General features: G+C 42.2%; 2 protein-coding genes across 2 annotated transcripts in view; both read right to left on the bottom strand.

Annotated features, from left to right (window-relative positions):
- Positions 1–99: 99 nt before the first annotated feature.
- ndufa12 (NADH:ubiquinone oxidoreductase subunit A12) lies at positions 100–4,703 on the bottom strand. Its single transcript, XM_083757681.1, has 4 exons — positions 4,574–4,703; positions 4,122–4,204; positions 3,730–3,817; positions 100–375 (listed from the first exon to the last, which is right to left on the bottom strand). The coding sequence occupies exons 1-4, from the start codon at positions 4,660–4,662 to the stop codon at positions 195–197; spliced, it is 441 nt and encodes a 146-aa protein (XP_083613807.1). The 5' UTR covers positions 4,663–4,703; the 3' UTR covers positions 100–194.
- A 522-nt stretch (positions 4,704–5,225) lies between these two features.
- fgd6 (FYVE, RhoGEF and PH domain containing 6) overlaps positions 5,226–19,581 on the bottom strand; it is a 21,882-nt gene continuing 7,526 nt past the window's right edge. Inside the window, exons 4-21 of the mRNA XM_083757668.1 lie at positions 18,524–18,591; positions 18,361–18,391; positions 14,573–14,724; positions 13,351–13,507; positions 13,000–13,087; positions 12,577–12,627; positions 12,432–12,490; positions 12,260–12,331; positions 12,071–12,139; positions 9,794–9,877; positions 9,597–9,676; positions 9,341–9,443; positions 9,029–9,172; positions 8,838–8,940; positions 8,597–8,694; positions 8,200–8,328; positions 7,665–7,813; positions 5,226–7,173 (exon numbers count right to left, since the gene is read on the bottom strand). Coding sequence (XP_083613794.1) covers positions 7,131–7,173; positions 7,665–7,813; positions 8,200–8,328; positions 8,597–8,694; positions 8,838–8,940; positions 9,029–9,172; positions 9,341–9,443; positions 9,597–9,676; positions 9,794–9,877; positions 12,071–12,139; positions 12,260–12,331; positions 12,432–12,490; positions 12,577–12,627; positions 13,000–13,087; positions 13,351–13,507; positions 14,573–14,724; positions 18,361–18,391; positions 18,524–18,591 — 1,680 coding nt within the window. The 3' untranslated portion in view covers positions 5,226–7,130. The remainder of the gene's footprint in view (positions 7,174–7,664; positions 7,814–8,199; positions 8,329–8,596; positions 8,695–8,837; positions 8,941–9,028; positions 9,173–9,340; positions 9,444–9,596; positions 9,677–9,793; positions 9,878–12,070; positions 12,140–12,259; positions 12,332–12,431; positions 12,491–12,576; positions 12,628–12,999; positions 13,088–13,350; positions 13,508–14,572; positions 14,725–18,360; positions 18,392–18,523; positions 18,592–19,581) is intronic.

Consider the following 19,581-nt stretch of genomic DNA (forward strand, 5'->3'; position numbering starts at 1 on the left):
AGAAGGTGTTTTTAAGAATCCGCCTCATGCCATGCATTGGCGAATTAGGAAATAGGTGGCCACAGGAGTTTGACAAAATGGACTCTGTAAACAATCAGAATCATCTGTATAGATTTTATTTAGATTACAAGTATAATTATAATTTACAGTGAGGGAATTAATTGTCATAATAACATGCAACAGTCTCAGTGAGGTCATTGGGCTTCAGCTTTGGGAGGAACCCATTCATGGATCTTCTTGCGTGTGGTGGAGTACGGCACATACTGCTGGGCTGAGCCACTGACGTTGAACTGGTGGATCTCTGCGAGGAACTTCTTGGGCTCAGGGGGATGCGTGGTTGGTGGGTCATCTGTCATGCAATGGAGCCAGCGATGCCTGATGGAAACATCATGGAATGAGTGACCGACGACCGGCATGACAGATTTAAACCCTCTCCATGGTGATCCACTTTATTGAAAACATTTAGTTTTTATTGTAACACAAAAACATTATGAAGATTATTGCGTAGATTCATTTTGTGAATAGAGGGTATGCGCATGCATAAAGTGAAAAAGTTAGTTTAACGTCGTGTAATATTGTTTAATGCAATCAGATAGGACTTTTCCATTTGTATGTACGGGCTGTTAAAGCTAGAAAGTAGTTTGTGTTCCCGCGTAACCGGGTATGATGATGTCATGCCCATACTAGGGCTGCACGATATGGACAAAAATTCATATCACGATTATATGGCAGATATCTCGATATCGATACGATACGATATAATTCATATCACGATATATATGGCAGATATCTCGATATCGATACGATACGATATATCGTGCAGCAACATATTTTCTTAATGGGCGTGGCTAGCGATTCAGGGCTGGAGCCAGGCTACAACAGGACAGAGGGACAAACGGAGTGATGGTTTATTTTCCGAGGGGCACAGGCTAAAACAGAGGGCTGGCTTTAGAAGTGGACGATATATCGATATGTCTATATCGCGATACTGTTGCCTTTTTGAGATACCGATAGTGTGCATGTTCATACCTCGATAACGATACGATAACGATATATTGTGCAGCCCTAGCGCATACCCTCCTCCATTTCCCTTGTTTATATACTACACAATATCTATAGTACTCGCAATTATAAGATATAAGACGATAGTTACTAGCCTAAGATTTTGATGTATTTATCAATTCTGACATCTTTGATAAATACATCTACGAGAGTCTAAATCTTAGGCTAAGACAATACCTGTTATGTATGAAATTACACTTTGGTAGGTTTGGGTTGTGTTGCGCACCATGCCATGCTATGACAGATGTTTTGTTGCTCGCTTGATTAGTAACGGATATTACAATATAGCCAACTCATCTCTTTATAATTGCCAAAGACCAGTTTACATAGTTGGGTTTGTCCTAAGCTTTTATTTCTGAATAACCTCTCTTTACGACATACTTGAGAAAAATCTCTATGATAGACGGTAGACGGTGTGAGTGCAAATAAAAGGATGTCACTTCCCAATACTCGTTTAAAAACATTCCAATTAATATTTCATTGTGATTCTTTAAAAAAAACTTGATTCAATATCACTGCTTTTTGTCTGGGGGATATTAAAACCAATCATATCTCAAAGAGTCATCTACAGAAGTCCAGAGCCAAATTCCAATACCCAAAATCACGTCCACTCACACTCGGTCACTCCAGCATGGCGGTGTTATGGTGAAATTGGTGACCTGATGAAATATGTCACAATCGTGTTGACATCACATAACAATTATGTGAACGTAAATTATTGTGGTTTGTTCATTAGCAGAGTTCAACCTAGCGGTATTTAGGCCACGTTTTTAAAGAGCTCCATGAAAGTTGTGTGAATTCCACAAGTGGTCACATATTTTGGCAGGTCACCAATTTCACTGCAACACCGCCATGCTGGAGTGAGGTGTGAGTGAGCGAGTGGCCGAATTTTGCATTTCTTTATGGAGCTTCTCTCTGTCGCACCTTTTTCGCTCTCCGTCTCACCTTTTTCGTCTTAAAAAAAACAAACATTTGAAATAATTCCTAAGAAATAACTTTTACGTGGGTTTGAATGAAACAACATTCTGATGATTTTAAGAATCTTATTTCAAAATGTGTTGGTGTAGCAAAAAAAGACTATCTACAGTTTGAACCAGATGCACTAATTGCCTTGTTCGGTTGTTCCAAAGCTTCTCGACCTCTACCACTAACTTACACTTTAACAGTGGTATGTTTTTAGCAAAGGGAATAATTAATTCTTACAGGGTGGAAGGCCTCCACTGTTACAAATAATACAGGTATTATTGGTTCACACCTCGACTCTCCCATGCGTTAACTGTATTCCTGAATGCACTTGTTAATTGTAATTCTGCCTCCATAATCTGGTGTGATCTATAAACCACAACAGCACATTGCAAGATGCCATGTCATGAGCTTGCAAATTTGTTATTTTCCGCAAAGAATAGCATAGTCAACTAAGTGTGTACATTTAAGCGGTTAATAGTGATTTAAGATATAAGTATTGCTCTCTAATTCTCTTTCTGACTACATAAGGCATGACTAAATCAAATGTAGCTGCTGGCTATATTGTGTGTGTGTACATGACCAAAGGAATACAAGAACGCTCACCCCAAAACACGCTCACCCTGGGTCAAAACCCGGCGACCACGGAACGGTCACCAGCACCACCAGGTATTTCTAAATGTAACATTAGGTTTAGGCAGAGTTAAACTGTGCCTAAACCTCACCTTATTCGGAAAGTATATCTAAAGCTAGCCCCTTTCGGGACCCTCGGTTACCTTTTCTGAATTTTGGACGGCAGTGCCCTAGGGTCCCTGACTCCCTCATCGGTTATTCCACTCTCCATAGGACGCAGATGTACCTACTGTCTGTTCACGGAGCGCATGGCAGTCGCTTGAGTGTTGGTGAGATGTTTCTAAGATGCCTAAAACAGCTTTAGGAGACCACGAAAACGTGTGCGAAAGAGTGCATGTTAAGCTGCCGTTAAGTATTTTTTTAATTTTGCTTCGCTGAAATTTTCTCTCCTCTCACTTCCTTGACTTCTTTGTTGACTTCCCAGTCCCGAGTGGCGACTGGCTAGCTGCGCGTCCCTACGTTACTGCCTCTGATTGGCGGAGCTCGTACATGCTGTGGTGGAGGTTTGTTTCAGAGGCAGTAACGTAGGGACTTGCAGCTAGCCAGTCACCGCTCGGGAGGCGGTACAATGGGAAGTCAACAAGGAAGTCAAGGAAGTGAGAGGAGAGAGAAGTTCAGCTAAGCAAAATAAAAATAAAAATTATTTATTAGATTAGTGCTCTTTCGCACACGTTTCCGTGGTCTCCTAAAGCTGTTTTATGCATCTTTGAAACATCTCACAAACACTCAAGCGACCGCGCTGCACTCCGTGAACAGACAGTAGATACATCTGCGTCCTATGGAGAGTGGAATAACCTATGAGGAACCCTAGGGCACCGTCGTCCAAAATTCAGAAAAGGTAACCGAGGGTCCTGAAAGAGGCTAATCTAAACCTAACCTCAATAAAACAATGCCTAAACATAACCAGCTATTCTTCATCCTAACCACAGTTAAACTATGCCTAACTAACCCCAACCTCAGTAAAACAAATACAAGAATACAAGAACCGCTGGGGCGAACGGTCCACAAAAAATGGGGGCGAGTGTGTTTTGGGACGAGCCTTCTGGTTACTCTATAAAGTAGTTGAAGTACCATTCAGCAGGCACCATGCTGCCATCCACTTCCCACATCGTGTTCTTCCCATTCATCTCAGTGGTGTAAAGCACCCAGCGGTGTCGTCCTGAAAACACAGAATACACACCAATTATACATCATTACAGTATAATTGTAATGCTTAATTGGGTCGTCCACTCACAGTTAACAATCTTTATATTATGAGTTTGTGCTTGGAATGTACTGTAATTCTGCAAACTGTTAATAAATATTTCAATCAATCAAAATAAAAAACAGTAGCTCTCAGTGGATATAAACACTAAAGACAAATGAAAAGCAGTGCTGCGGTGCTCTCTCTCTCTCTCTCTCTCACACACACACACACACCTCAACTCCTCAAGTATGTTATTCTATTTTCTGCGAGTCCTTACCAAAGAAATAGCGCTTGTCCTCAAAGTATTTGTTTCCATACTTATCCACACCAATCAATGCTCCAGTCTTAATATCATTTGCCCTGTCAACGTGAACGTAGTGATAATAATGTTAGATCATGGTAATATAACAAACAACTTGACTTTGGGGTTCGTGAAACAAGTCAGGATAGGAAGAATGACGCTCTAGGCTCTACCAGAACCATCTAAAAAAAACATGTTATGAAGTCTCATAATCATAAACATTGTTTTAATACTATATACTAGTCAACATTGACAAAGGCACAAAGCATCCTGTTTTGCTAGTAAACAGTTAATCCGAACTCCGAAGTACTTGGCAAGGCAGCATACTGTTTTGCTCATTAAATCGACAGACACAAAACTTTGTTCCACACCGGCAGGCCAATCACTTAATATATTATGTATATATATTTTTTTAACAACAAACTAACCTGAAGAACTGAACGAGAAGGCCACGCACGCCACCGTGACCTCCTATTTGCCCAAAAGCCCTTCGGACGATATTCACATACTCCGCCATCTTCACGACGGAACTATTATCAGGACGGACTGTTCTCCAATTAAATCTGTCCCTAGTATCGGAATAACCTATGGGAATAACAGTTCCGCCCGTGGTCTGTGTATTGTGTCTGTTATACTGTAGTAGCCTAGCTATTATAATATTATAGTATAATAATATATCAGTTACAGTATAATAATTATAGTAGGCTATTGCTTGTTATTTATTTTACTTTTATTTTTTACAAATAACATTTAGCTATTTAATTGTCTCTAAAACCACAAATTGTCTCTAAAACCAGGCAGAAATCACTGTAAAATAGCAATTTTTGCTTCTTTCTTATGTTATTTGGAAAATGTTAAATTGTGTGGGGACCCCCCCTGGTGGTCCCGACTCCCGACCCACATGTTGAGATTTTTCAGTGAATGCAGTTCTGTCAATGCAGCCTCCAAATGATCCACACCTTCCCCCTATTCAATCAAGCTTCACTTTACAATTCTCTATATAAAAATCACCCATTGACGATACAAAGAGGAGATCATAAAACACAGGAGGCAAAGTTATTGTACTTTTTAAAATATTTTATTAAAAACTGTTGCCTGACAGTTCAGAATAAAACTTTACAGCTAACTCTATAACTCTGAAATGGAGTGGAGGTTTTTAGTGTACAATCACTGCACATAAAACAAATTCATACATGCCTGCTAGCCCCTGGCTAGCAATTCTGCCCTGTCCAGGCTAATGCAACAATCACCAGCCAAAATTAAAGAGATTAAAAGAAACCATACATAGGCCTATGCCAATATCTCCATATTATGGAGATCAGATGGCAGCCAATAGTCTTTATTAGACTAGCAGCTGATGTTTTGCCTTGGCCATAATGGGATAGTGCAATCTATGGCGACAACATTGGTAGGCCTACAACTGCAATACACTGAAGAAATGGACTATAATGGATATTTACTGGATAGCTAAATGTCCTTATTCAAATCAACAATTTCAATCAATGCACCAATCACTTTTGGAAATGTATCTGATAACTGGAGGCACATTGTGAGTTAAAACTGTTAAAACTGTTCGAATTATCATTTTCATTATCTTTTTTTTCCTTTTCATTTTTTTTAACATTTCATGAGATATATAGATACTTCATGTATACTTTACACAGAAAATCAAATGCTCGTTTTGTAAACACTTTCAGTCTAATTAAATACAATTAAAAAAGAACGAATGGTCTTGATAAAAAAAGTCTATGCTGCAGTTACAAAAGAAGTGGCAACCTGTGCTTTTAAAACCGCTGTATCAAATAAAATAAAACTACTCCTCCATATTCAAAAGTATTATACAATTCCATATAAATATTAGCTCTCGGCTTTGACAAAAAAGGGTTGAATGTTGCTCTTCCAATTGCATATACACAGTATTACCAATGGGCCACTTCTTATGTGGCTAAAGCAAGCAAAAATACCTGTAGTTAAATAACTACATTTCTGACATTTCCAGTTTTCTCCAGTATATTGTTTTAGCCATGATTTGTGTGTCATGTCAATCGATCCTACATTTTTAAAAATACTGTATATATGAACAAATGTCTCATTCAGAGATATAAACCTCCAGACTATAATCTACTTCCTCGGTCTTTGCAGAAGTCTGTTTTTCACAGTAAAAACAAAAACACAACCTTGATATATCGCTCAACACATAAAAAGATACTTTCATTAGTTCAGACAAAACATCTCGTCATTTTGAATTATATTTTACAAGGTTGCAAATTTGGTTTTCATCTTGGGGAAAAAGAGAAGCAAAACAAATGAACAATGGAAGTATTAATATGCTAATACTTGAATGTACTGATAGAATGATCTAGCTTGGGCAGTTACCATGACATGATTGTTTTGCACAAATGTGATTCCTTCATTCATTCTCAGATTAATTACATTTCTATGTCCCAGATATTCTCGGGTTTCCAGTTACTTTAAAGCTGCAATCCCGAACTTATTTGAATAGGCCTACTATTTAGAGAGGACATAAAAAAAACATACTGATTGCAGCTTTAAATGATCCCGACATCTTTACGCAGTGACACTTCCACACACATGCTTCTGGACTTGACCTTTGACTTGCATCTGAAATACAGAACAGTCTCACTGAAACACACAAATCTGCAGATCCACCATAATGAGGGCAAGAAATCCCCCATTGGTTCATAAACTCCACTCCACAGAGCATTAGTGGCCTTATCCACCGGGGCCTTGCAGATAGAAATATGTCTCAAACAGCACAACCAATCCATTGTTCCTCTGAGGAAAACAGTATGATCCTGACATCAATGTAATTTTGACAGGGCAAACGGATATGTTTGTAGGGTAGACGGACCATCTGGAGTCTTTCCTGAGCTGTTGACCTTTGATCTGTGACCAGGGGTCATGAGTCTACAAACAACTGACTCCAGATAATGACCGGCAGCTTCACTGCAACTGATACGGGGATTATTGTTCAAGAATCATAGCCTCCTGGAAGGCTTCAATCCATCTGAAGAAATAACAGAGAGCCACGGTTACAAAAAATACATCAAATGGAAGCAACTTCAAAATTAAGTAAATGTTCATAAATAGCACACTTTGCCAACACCTGTAAGAACTTGTAAACAGGATTTTTTTCTTTTTTTCTTAGATATTTTTGGGGCTCAGAGATGGGGAGTGATGGGCAGCAAAGGTCGTCAGGGATCGGGATTCGAACCCTCGACACGCTGTCAGACTGGATTAACAGCCTAGGTGCCTGGACGTCCACGGCAGACGTCCGGGCCACTATTCTCATTGAATTAAATAGCAAGTCCTGTCAGCTTCACTAACTGGCTTGCCAACGTAAGTGGCAACGTGTCAAGACAATGTTACGTTACGTTACAACGTTACAATGACTACATCAAGTAAAGCGGTGGGCGAGTATTACCGACATTGGTGACATGCATCGTTCCCGAGTAGGTTTATACAACACTAGAGAGTAGAGAGTACAGATTGTAATACCTCTGTGCAGTGGGGATGTCATCTGCCTTAAACATGTAGAACAGGGTGTTTTTGTGGTACAGTTTGAACTGCAGCTTCTGAGCGGGTCCATACTTCTCTTCTCTCAGGAAGAAACCCAACAGTGGCTGACTCTCCAGCGCCGCGACATCCTGAAAAAAAACAATCACACCCGTGTGAAGTGAGGGGCACTCTTTATCATCGTACATCATCATGACGTAAAATAGTCACTATGCTTATTGCTTATTTGCTCAGACACTATGACATATAATTCTCCATTCATTGTCAAAGGGAATTTAATGTTTGTGTAAGACAAAAATAGACACTAAGCGGATTTGCTCAGACACTATGACGTAAAATTCTCCATTCATTGTCAATAAAAATTTAATGTTTGTGTAAGACAAAAATAGCCGATTTGCTCAGACACTATGATGTAAAATTCTCCATTCATTGTCAATGGGAAAGACCAATTCAAATACTTGAACGTAACAGCTTTGAGTGAAAAGGATTTGGGTGCAACATTGTGGGAGCGTGATACCTCGCTGGCGGCGTAGGTGTACAGGACTTTATTCTTGATGACGAACCACAGCCTCTTCCACTGCTTCTTGTTGCCTTTAGACCTGTTCAAGTAGCCACTCATGGAGGAGTTCTCTGTGTTGGCGGACACCTGATGAGGATCATGGGTGAAATAACATGTCAAAACAACCGCATCAGATGTACCTGCTAGCTGAAGTGGTTCTTTAGTTAGAAGGGAAGAAACGGTAATGTGATGTGATGAGTTGGGACAGGGCTGAGCCTGAGGGTTGAGTGGACAACACTCTGCTCTTGAGCATATTAACCTGTTTATTTGTCCCCAAATCCTCCCACTGTAAAAATCGCTCCAGTCCTGCAGTTGAAAACTGAGATCACTAACAATGTCATCTAATGCTCCCCACCTCTTTCAGCGCAGCAGGAATCTTCTTGTGTTTCCTTGAAAATGAAAAGGCTCCTGATTTCCCAATAGGTGAAACTGATGTTGAGGCACAGCGGTCGCCTGGAAAAAAAACCCACAAGTAATTTAGCGCCATAAATGATATTCTGATACACAATCTTCTTCACGTAAAAGTGAACAACATTATACAAAATATTTATTTCTTGACTCAAGTGATATAACAGATATCACACTGGGGGACTTACTGTTCTCCTGTAGCTTGGAAAAACAGTGGTCACACACACGGGCTGGCTGGTTCTTGAGGTACTCCAGATAGTACTTATTGGACGAACACGCCTGACACACCACCTACCACATAGACACAGCTATGGTGAGATCAGGGCTACATGGCATGGTGTTAATGCACTGAGAACATCTGTGAAAGTGTTAAAAGGACCTTGCCACAGGCACGACAGTGATGTCTCCTCCAGGTTAGAGTGAATTCACAGGTGCAGATCATGCACATGGTGGCCCTCAGGTCTGGGATCCAGATCGGAGCCTTCGATCCCAATGGTGCGCCGCTGTCCACAAGACCATCAGGCTAAGTTGAGAGTGAGGAAAAAGGTGCAAAACGACAGCATCATTGCCAGAACAGAAGATCTTTATATAAAGACATTGGCTTTAAAAACAACTAGGCAAATGAAATACAGTACATCAATAGGTTGGAGCACTTATACAGCTAAAGACATAAAAAGGGTATAATTCTTACCTCCTCCTGACTACGACTTGATATAAAAGTTATCTTCTTCTTCGTGTAGTCGTCTATGGCCTTGGCGATGGCCTCCAGCCACTCATCTCTCTCTGTGGCAGAGCTGCAAACATCGTAAACAATTAGAACACACAGACACCCAATAGCAGCCAGCCTGAATCAAATAATAAGCTTCACACACAGTTAATAGCTCATATTGTGCAGAATTCCATACGTGTGCATGTGGTTGTCCGTTGCTAAAGCTAGGTATACTGACCTGGCTGACAAGATAAAAGAACGCTCAACGCTCTCGATGTTTATCTCATTCTGATAGGCCTCCTGGCTGGGTTTGCTCACCTGCAACGCATCGAACACAGCGACTCAGTTTATCGACGACCACTCCGTTTTATCAATGGCTGCTCGATCAGCACATGGTTTGTGGTGTTTTACAATTCACGTGATGATCCCACTCACCTTCATCCCAGCCAATGACAGCATGCTGTTGAGTTTATACTGGCCAGACTGCACCGGAGTGGTGTACATGAGTGCATCATTAAACTGGGGGAGAACAAAGACAACGGAAATGTTACCACGTTGAAACTAGGGTTCCAATACCGATGTTAAATTAAACCAGTGCAGTCAACGCTGTGTGTTGCTGTGCTTTCCATCTTTGAGGGGCACCAGCCCTCCCATGCACAGCTTTGTGTGTTTGTGTGCATGAGCCGTGTGTGTAGCACGGAATGTGATGATTTGATTGGTTGAGCACGGAATGTGATGTGTAATGAGACCCTTGTATGATAAGAGCGCCCCACACTTCACACGAGTGTGATTTTTAAAAATTCTGCACAAAAAGTTGTCTCTGGGCCCAAAATCTGCATTCAAAGATGTTCCTAGAAGATGACAAAGCTTCTAGGAAAATATTTGAATGCAGATTGTGGCCCCTAGATGTGTGTTACAGAGACAATTATTTTTGGGAAGCATTCTACCTGAATACCAAAACAAAGTCATTAAAATGTTGACATATTATTGCTTATAGCAGCTTTAACCCATTTAGGCCTGAGGACGATTCTACAAATGTCTTCTAAACCTGACAGTTTTTTTAAAACCTATGTTTCTATGTCAGTGGTGCTCAACCTTTTTCATGTCAAGGACCCCCAAAATGATCTGTATTTGACTGTGGACCCCCATCTGAAAATATGTTGTTCCAGGAACCCCTCAGAAGCAAATATTTGAGCTATTAATGTTCACTCTGAAAGAATATACTGTATACCGTATTCAAAGATTTTGCGCCACATTTTCACGATTTTTCAAAAATAAGCTCATAGCGCGGCCGTGCTATGAACTTGTAGATCTGCTATTTTTCAATAGCTAAAGCATAACATAATGCTAACACCAAAAGGGGTTCCCGCCCAAAATGGGTTAACAGGGGGAGAGACACAACGCTGACGCCCTTGCTTGGATCCACGGGGTCGCACTGCGCTTCTCATGTGAATACAGACAGACAATCGCTGACAACATTCTGTGCACAAGATCAGACTCCTCTGTTTTTTGTTTTTTTAAGATATATTTGGGGGCCTATATTCGATGGGACAGTATTAGAGAGACAGGAAACAGGGAGAAAGTCAGGCAGTTTACTTCAGCATATCCGACACGCTTTCAGGCATCAAAGCTCATGTGGTAGTGGTACATGCAAAATATTAGTGCAACTTTCGTTATTTCTTTACCCCTCTATCACACAGAACTATGTTTTTTGTGTCCATATCACTACGCCCAAAAAATAGTTTAAAGTTCAAAGGTCAAAGTGGAACGAAAGTCGCGCTAATATTTTAGAAATAGGTCAACAATACAAATTACGTTCGCTTTGTGGATAAATTTACTTTTACTGCGTGGCCCCTGTGCCCTCCACAAAATGACCGGAACTACTTAATATTGACCAAAACCAGAGCAGAACTCCCACCACGGGACTCGGGCAATCAATTAATACAGTTGCAACCACTATATTAATGGCAAGTATTTCATACAACTTAAGTTAAAAAAATCTAAACTATCCCTTTAACCACTTGGCCATCTACGCCCCCTACACTGTCTTTCGCTCATGTTATGAACATGGAATCTGTGGACTGGCTTGCTAAGACGGACGAGAGGCTGACATGCATCTGTACGCCGTGCACTGGACGTACAGTAGGTTACACAGCGGCGGTGTATCAGAGACCGCCAGTGTTCACTGCTTTGACATGGTGACATGTCACGTGAGACATCATACAAAACTGAAATGCCTTGCTAAAAAAACTCCATTAAGCCTACTCTACCCCTGTTGGTAAAACCGCTTTCTTTATTAGCTATAGCAAAACACATCAAATATGTGTATATTATACCGCTTAAATTATTTCAATTAGTAAGCCAGAAGAGTTGAGTTGTGTAGCTACTGGCTCATAGACAAATCACACCCGTGTGAACTGTGAAGTGAGGGGCTCCATTCATTGTCAATGGGATTTTAATGTTTGTGTAAGATGAAAATCTTCACTATAGCACAATATAGGACTCAATTCAGAGCTTGTGTGTGTGGGTGAGCATGCGTGGTACGAGCACAAATGTTATTATGTCACGGTACGGCGCCGCCCGCTTGTTGTTCGGCCTGTCAGATTGCTCGCTCGCCTCTCAGTGAAAATGAGTTTCCAAGTGCGTCAGCTTGCTTGTTGAACTAACCGCAGCCTACAAGCTGCTGTCAGAGCAGGTGTCATCATCACTCACCAGGAAGAACATCCGTGGCTGCATGACTTTCCTGGACAGCTTCATCAGTGTGCCTTCCTTCAGGAACACCTAGAAGAGTACGTGGAGAAGTAAGAGAGATTACGGTACAGCAGGTTTAGGGGGCTTTTTGGTTCAAATGGACTTGTTCAGGTCTGAAATAAAGTGATAATTCATGGAGATGCTACCCACCCTGCCTGGCTGAACAATCTCGTGGTGGCCGTTCAGACTGTATTGAATGTGCATCAGCTTTTGAAAGTTATCCTGAAACAATATGAGGAGAAAGAAACATGAGCCTACAGTAGATGTATTTTCTTTTTTATTGTGATGCTCGGAGAAAAAAAATAAGGTGTTTATCTCTTACCCCTTGTTTCATGATATCGTTAGCATGGTTGGCCACTTCCTTCACTATGCCCAGAGCGGCTGCATGGATAAGAATTAAATATTAGCCACCGCGTGTGATTTCTCTTCATGTTCAGTATAAGGTAATTAACATGCCAATGTCTTACCCTGTGTGTCCTTATAATCTTCAGAGTCCTCAGGCAGGTTCTTCAGATAATCTGTTAAGGGGAGGGCGGAGGGGGGGGGGGTGCTCTTACTATGGTAGCTGAAATCATGTGTTACTTGTGTGTTCATATACAATCACTACAATGTGACCTTTAGGAAAGATAATGGCATTCCACAGGTCTATGTTACCACGTTTGTCCACTAGGTGTCAGCGGATTACTGACAAACGGTATCTAGGCCAAAATGGAACAACCACACTTGTGCTGAGCTTGCATCCACGCGCTGCCAATAAACAGTGGCATGATTCAATCAACTCTGACCCGTAGTGTGCATTGGTAGGAGAGACAGGCACAGGGACAGGAAAATAAAGAGACAGCAGTGTGTGTGTGTGTGTGTGTGTGTGTGTGTGTATGTGTGTGTGTTACCTGTAAGTAGCAGCTGATACTGTGGGATCCTCTGGACTGGTTTCAGCAGGTAGTGCTTCAGAGCCAAGCTGGCACATCTTGGACTCATCTGAGACAAAAAAAAAACAAAGCCATCATTCACACAGTCATGCAACCACACACACACACACACACACACACACACACACACACACACACACACACAGCACCAAAGCCCTCTCAAACGCGTGCACTCGAGGCAGACAGTCTGTGTTTATATATTAACAACCACAATTTCAACCAAGTATAACGAAAAACCAAACTGTCTGCAACTCGTTTAAATGACGACTTTCACCAATGCACAAATGCAAGCATGCCTACTGCACCACTTACCTCGAATTCTCGGACGACAGCAGAGAAGCCGGGGTTCTTTCTGCACTGCTCGTCCAACAGGGCCACGTTGTTGTCAAACTGGCGAATGTAGGTGGAGTACATCTTCAGATAAGGTCCCTTCTGGACGAAAATGTCCGACAGTCTCTGGTGATCGCTCCTGTGAAGCAGATGGAGGAGAGAGGAGCGTTTTATAATTTCACGTCTCCATTTTGAACGAACGTGTAGGAAAATAGATTTTCCTGCTGTTTGTGATGTCTATGGTGATGTCACAGCCTGCAAATCCCATATATGTCAATGGGATTTGCCGGCAGATGACACTGTTTTCACTGTTTTGAATGTTTTCATTGCAGCTCAAAAGAGAAAACTCCAGACCACCAAAAATCCACTGAATGTTCAAAGTTCAGGTTTTTTGGGAGTAATTGAGGTCATAAAAATAAAAAAAATAAAGGAAAAACGAATAATACAAATAAATGAAATTTAATGTCATGAAACCTTTAAAAGGAGAATTCTGGTTAGCCGTTTTCTTACTGTAATCTATTATTATATCAAATAACGAGTGGTACAGGTGAAAAAAGCACATAAAAATCACACCTGTGTGAAGTGAGGGGCGCTCTTATCATCACACATCATCACATTCCGGACAATCACAATTTACGTCCTCACCATCGTCTTCAATGTTTGTGTTTACGTGATGTTTGTGTTTACACAAACGCTCAAAACTGGCCATTCATTGTCAATGGCATTCAATGTTTGTGTTAGGACAATGTCTGTGTTCACACGCACCCTCAACATAGGAGGGGCTAGCACCCCTCAAAAACATCCAGAGCACAGCTCCCACAGTGCGTGCGTGTGGGGTCTTAGGCTAAATCGCTTATTTTGATCGCTCGAACATTATTATAATTTTTTTCACATCTGACTTTCATAATGACCAAATGACCCAGCGCGCATGCCTGGTCCAGAATTTTAGTGTCAAACCATAATTTCATACTTTGACTATTTGTGTGAAAATGTGTGCAAAACATTTTGAACTAAAATCTTTCCCTCCCTGGAACAAAATATTTTGTTCACGGCCCAAATACATATACTTTTGGGTGGTCCTTGACGTGAAAACGTTTGAGCACCACTGAGTCACAGAAACGTAGGTTTTTCAGAAAAACAGCTTTAGAGGATTTAGAACACATTTTTGGAATCGGCCACTCCTCAGGTAAAGTATAGCACATACCAATGAGCCACTCTCTCCTCCAGCTCCCTCAACAGATCTCGGTTCAGCTGGTAGAGCTGAGGCAGGTAGTAGAGGATCTGGCTCAGAACACGCTCCTCCACCACCGGCTTCCCGTTCTGACGAGTCGCCTTGGCAACCGCATCCCGGAAATCCTGCAGCAGGGACACAGAGTTGTTGAAGGTGTCAGAATAACAAATTGCAGGAGTATGGGTGGGGGATCTAATGAGGAACAGAAACATAGACATACAGCCAGCAACTATCTATTATTTTGGGGCGCCCACTGGCCAAGTGGTCCTGAAAGCGTGTTGCGTGTTCGAGTCCCGCTCATGACGACATTTGCTGCATGTCTCTCTTCCCTCCTTTCCTGTCAGTCTTCACTTTCAATAAAGGCAAAAAGCCAAAAACTAATCTTAAAAAAACAACAACTATCTATTATTATCTTAGTGATTATTCTATCGATTACCTTCTCAATTAATCGATGAATCGGTTAACCACTTAAGCGTTATGTTATACTTTGAATCGTCGCACGACTGTGTCATGCAAAACTAGTGAAGATAGTAGATCTACAAGCTCACAACCCATCACATCGCAGTGCGGTGTTAGCTTGTAGATTACTCTAACTATTTTTGAAATGTTCTGACTTGTTTTGAATACACTGATGACATCACGTGCCAAAAATAGGGATATATTATGGTGAATCAATTATGTTATTAAATGATCTACTATCTATATTTCTTTTAACTGCAGCCTATATACACATGATACAACATAGAGACACGTCCATCCCACAGGCGAGCGCGCACGCACGCGCGCACACACACACACACGCACACACACACACAACTGGGCAGGGTGCGCTGACACATGACAGAACAGGAACACCTGCTTATCACCTCATAAACATGCCTCCCAACTCTCTGCTACCTCGCAACACTAACACACACACACACACACACACACACACACACACACACACACACACACACACACAGCTGAGTCAGCGGCAGCGCTCTCACACTGCCCTGTGTGCCAACACACACATCCACCTGGAAGGAAGTAGAGAAAGGAGGCAGGATCCAACTGTCTTAGCCTACGTACACTCACTCTCAAACCCCATACAGGCATAAACACACAGCACCAAAGCCCTCTCAAACATGTGCACTCAAGGCAGACAGTCTGTGTTTTGTTTATATATTACCACAATTTCAACCAAGTATAAAGTCAAACCAAACTGTCGGCAACTCGTTTAAATGACGACTGTTTCACAAACACAAATGCAAGCGATCGGGAAGGCCACCCGTGTGCGCGTGCACGCTCGCTCGCACGCGACACACACACACACACACACACACACACACACACACACACACACACACACACACACACACACACACACACACGTATGAAAACAGCAACAAATGACAAAGGAGGGCGGAGGTCTCAATCTACTTGAATAAAGTACACAAACGTTCTCAAATGTGGACACAGTGGACAATAAAAGACTATTGTCAAAAGCAATTCTATCAGTGGAACATTAATCAAAAATAATAATACCTAGTGACTGACAAGCACACACAAATCGTGCACACACTTTTCCACCACCCACCACACACACACACACAGGATTAGCTAAGGCATGTTGTGTATGTCTAGGGTCCACTCAGTGGCCTGAGGAAGCAGCTGCCATGTGTCCAGCGCCAGCCACGGAGAGAAGAATGTCATCTGACCCCCTCTCTTTCTTTCATAGGACGTCTCTGCCTCTCCCACCAGCGTTTTAAGCTAATCCTGCGCTCGCTGCACTAAAGCCACATCAGAGACAGACAGACGGACGGACAGGTGGAGCCCTGGCCTGCTTGGCATGCTTTGGACAAACTCTCTCCACCTGAGATTCCCCAGTGGAGACACTCACTCTGTAGGAGGTATTCCCAGATATGACAATTAATCCACTGGTGTGATATAATCATGTAATATATAATAAGGAAGGACACCAGCGATTTGCTCTCAGCAGTTACACCGGCACAGACCACACATAAGTAAATAAAGATATGATATGATATGATATAGTACTTTATTGTCAGTTCACACTGAAATTTGTCTTGCGACACAGCAGCCAAGTATGCCAAAGACTCAGACAAGAAGCTAGGCCATGGCATATTTTTGAATGTCACAGGGAAACTTTGGAACACCAACTCTGGTGTTAAGCTCAACTTTATTAAGTCGAGTTATCATTTATTTAATAGTTACCCGTGAAGAAATGTGTCTGCAGGCCCTAGTTCTAGATCTAAAGCCACCAGTGCCCCGGCAGGAGTACATCTCCAATATATGCATGCATTCGCATGGGAGGCAATCTGGGCGAGGCAACATGGGGAGAATATGTATACCGGTATGTGTAATTATATAAATGCTGACCGAGACAATACCCAAGACGGGTTCGAATCCAGGACGTTCTTGCTGTGAGCCACTGTGCCACCCATATCTTTGTTAACTGAAATCAACGCTAGTATAATGCTATAAGTAATTGCTGGTTCAAATATTTACGAATCAATTTCACAACATGGATTTAAGCTGAAAAAGAAAACGGCTAAGTATTAACAAAAACTCATCAACTCGGTACAAGACCCCGACAGTATCCAGGCATCACAGACTGCCAGCTAAGAGTTCACCAGGTAACCTGGCTGCACAGCTCACCTCCCCAGAACAAAGCCAAGACTTAACTATCAACTGTTATGAGCTGGGGAGGCAAAACTGATATACTCCCGTCTGCCGCATATACACACAGCTTCTCCATCGCAATTGCATGGATGCATACGAAGATTACGCGCACGCACGTGTGTGCACCGTCAAAAGTGACCTTCTGTCAGTGTCCCTGTCTACTAATTAATGGAATGATGTGATAGATCAAAAGACTTAGTTGCAACCATACACTGACACGAAACAAGACAGGAACGCCCAAAAACGTCACATCCGTTTTTTTACCCTGGGCAGAATTTTATATGGCTGCCAATGCAACTTTTTCCAATCCTTAATCACATACGGACAAACATCTATGCCGATAATATCTAACTTGTGGAGGTAGCGTGCCTTGTCCACGGGCAACAGATCTTTCAATGTATGGCATTGCAAATACGTTTGATAATCGCTACTCTGCGCAATATTGTTTTGGAAATGCCGCAAATTGCATTGCAGTGAACGAGAGCAAATCACAACTTACCCTGGGGGTGGTGACTCCGCCCTGAATACGCTCTTTCGTGTCAGTGTATGGGCTGGCTACCTGACCAGAATGGACCCAGGAAACTACAGTACCGTCCAGCACAGCATGTTTAAAGATCAACACCATTACTCAACTCCTTAGAAAGCTCTTCAGGAGAGAGCCCACACAACCCAACTGCTCATTCATTTATCTCCATCCAGCACTTTGATCGCTGTTCAATACAAGCGAAGTGCCAGGGGGAGTATAAGACAAACAAACAAACTTTGTTAGGTCTGTAGAACAAACCCCAAGTGATCAAACTTTAATTAAAACAACCACACCAGGGGCGCCCGCTGGCCTAGTGGTCCAGGCGCATGCCACATATAGGCTCTGGTCCCGTTCATGACAACCTTTGCTGCATGTCTCTCCCCTTCTCTCTCTCTCTCCCTCTTTCCTGTCTGTCTTCACTGCAACTATCAATAAAGGCACAAAAGCCAAAAACAAATCTGCCAAAACAAAAACAAAACTGTTCGTTCAGGAGAAAAGAATATGCCGTTTACAACCGATGGTTTAGAACTTTAGAACTTCAGACACTTACTATGTGAAGCAGCTTCAGGACATCCACAAACCTGTTTGAGAAGGCAGAGGTATACGTGTGTCAGTCACAGTCCAAAATAAAACGAATGTCTTGACTATTATTATGGCGCACATGCACGCATGGTGGGGGCTAGCTTAGTGCTATACATTGCTAAAACACTCACACTTTCTCAGAACTCATGATCTCCTGGGCTATGTGCACCACCTTCTTCCTCTTCATCTCGTCCTCCTGCTGAGGAAGGAATCGGACAACACAGTCAGTGCAAGTATTGTGCAGTGTGTACGTTCGGTGTGTGCAACCGTGTCAAAAAATAATGTCCACGATTACTGCTAGATGTTAGGATTACAGGACCATTACAATTTATTAGCCATGACTCGGGTTTGAAAAATGGGTTTCACACACCATCTGAAACTCATTAGTCCAATATTGAATGGTTATTCACAATTCAGCATGCAACCCTTGTTAATGCCACACGAGACATCAGAGCACTGTTATTCACGGGGACACACAAGACGACATTCACTTACAGCGTCACTGCAAACCACCATGATCAGCCTCAGTCTTGCTTAACTGTTTAAAAACATGGATCCGGTCATTTCACCTCCCGGACAAAAGCTCAGTCGGATATGGTGTCTGAAAGCAGAACACCAGCTCTACACTCTGCCCTTCGCCTGCTCTCTTCTCTCCTCTCCAATTGTGTGTGTGTTGTGGAATGGTAATGGGGGGCGGTCTCTCGCTTTCTTAATTTGGACAGCAGCCTGCATGGCCCCCTGGTTGACTGAAAGGGCCTCCTGCTCCTAATTGTGCATGCACGTGAGTTTGCGTGCGTGGGGAGGGAGTGCATGACAGACATAAGCTGTTTGAGGGTATCACAGACGTGTGCGCCGATAGCATCACAAGGGTCAGACAGGACAAAGCCATTTTAGGAACTGGTCCTAAACACTTTTTTTTCCCATCCTTCTCCATATCGCACACACACGCACACACGCAGTGTGTTAACTACGACAGTGACAGCTCACTTCCTGGCAGTGACATTGCTCTGTCCCTCGCCCTCATACCTCATACCAGACAAATAAACTGAAGGCTCGACTATCAAGGCATTACTTATTATTAGCAAACCTCACACGCTTGCTGTGGATTCCAGATATTTAATTACCGCTTTGATTTTACAGTATGTTAATGTTTCTCTCTCTGCGCACACACACACGTGTGTGTGTGTGT

This window comes from Protomyctophum parallelum (assembly GCF_964188405.1).
Source record: "Protomyctophum parallelum genome assembly, chromosome: 22".
NCBI lineage: Eukaryota > Metazoa > Chordata > Actinopteri > Myctophiformes > Myctophidae > Protomyctophum > Protomyctophum parallelum.

Bases quoted from the DNA above. Each gene is read 5' to 3' on its own strand.
- ndufa12 (XM_083757681.1), bottom strand. From the start codon at position 4,662: ATGGCGGAGTATGTGAATATCGTCCGAAGGGCTTTTGGGCAAATAGGA. The intron at 3,818-4,121 runs GTAAGGACTCGC...CTGTGTTTTCAG, and splicing joins GGACAAGCGCTATTTCTTTG to GACGACACCGCTGGGTGCTT. The intron at 376-3,729 runs GTACTTCAACTA...TGTTTCCATCAG, and splicing joins AGCATGGTGCCTGCTGAATG to GCATCGCTGGCTCCATTGCA.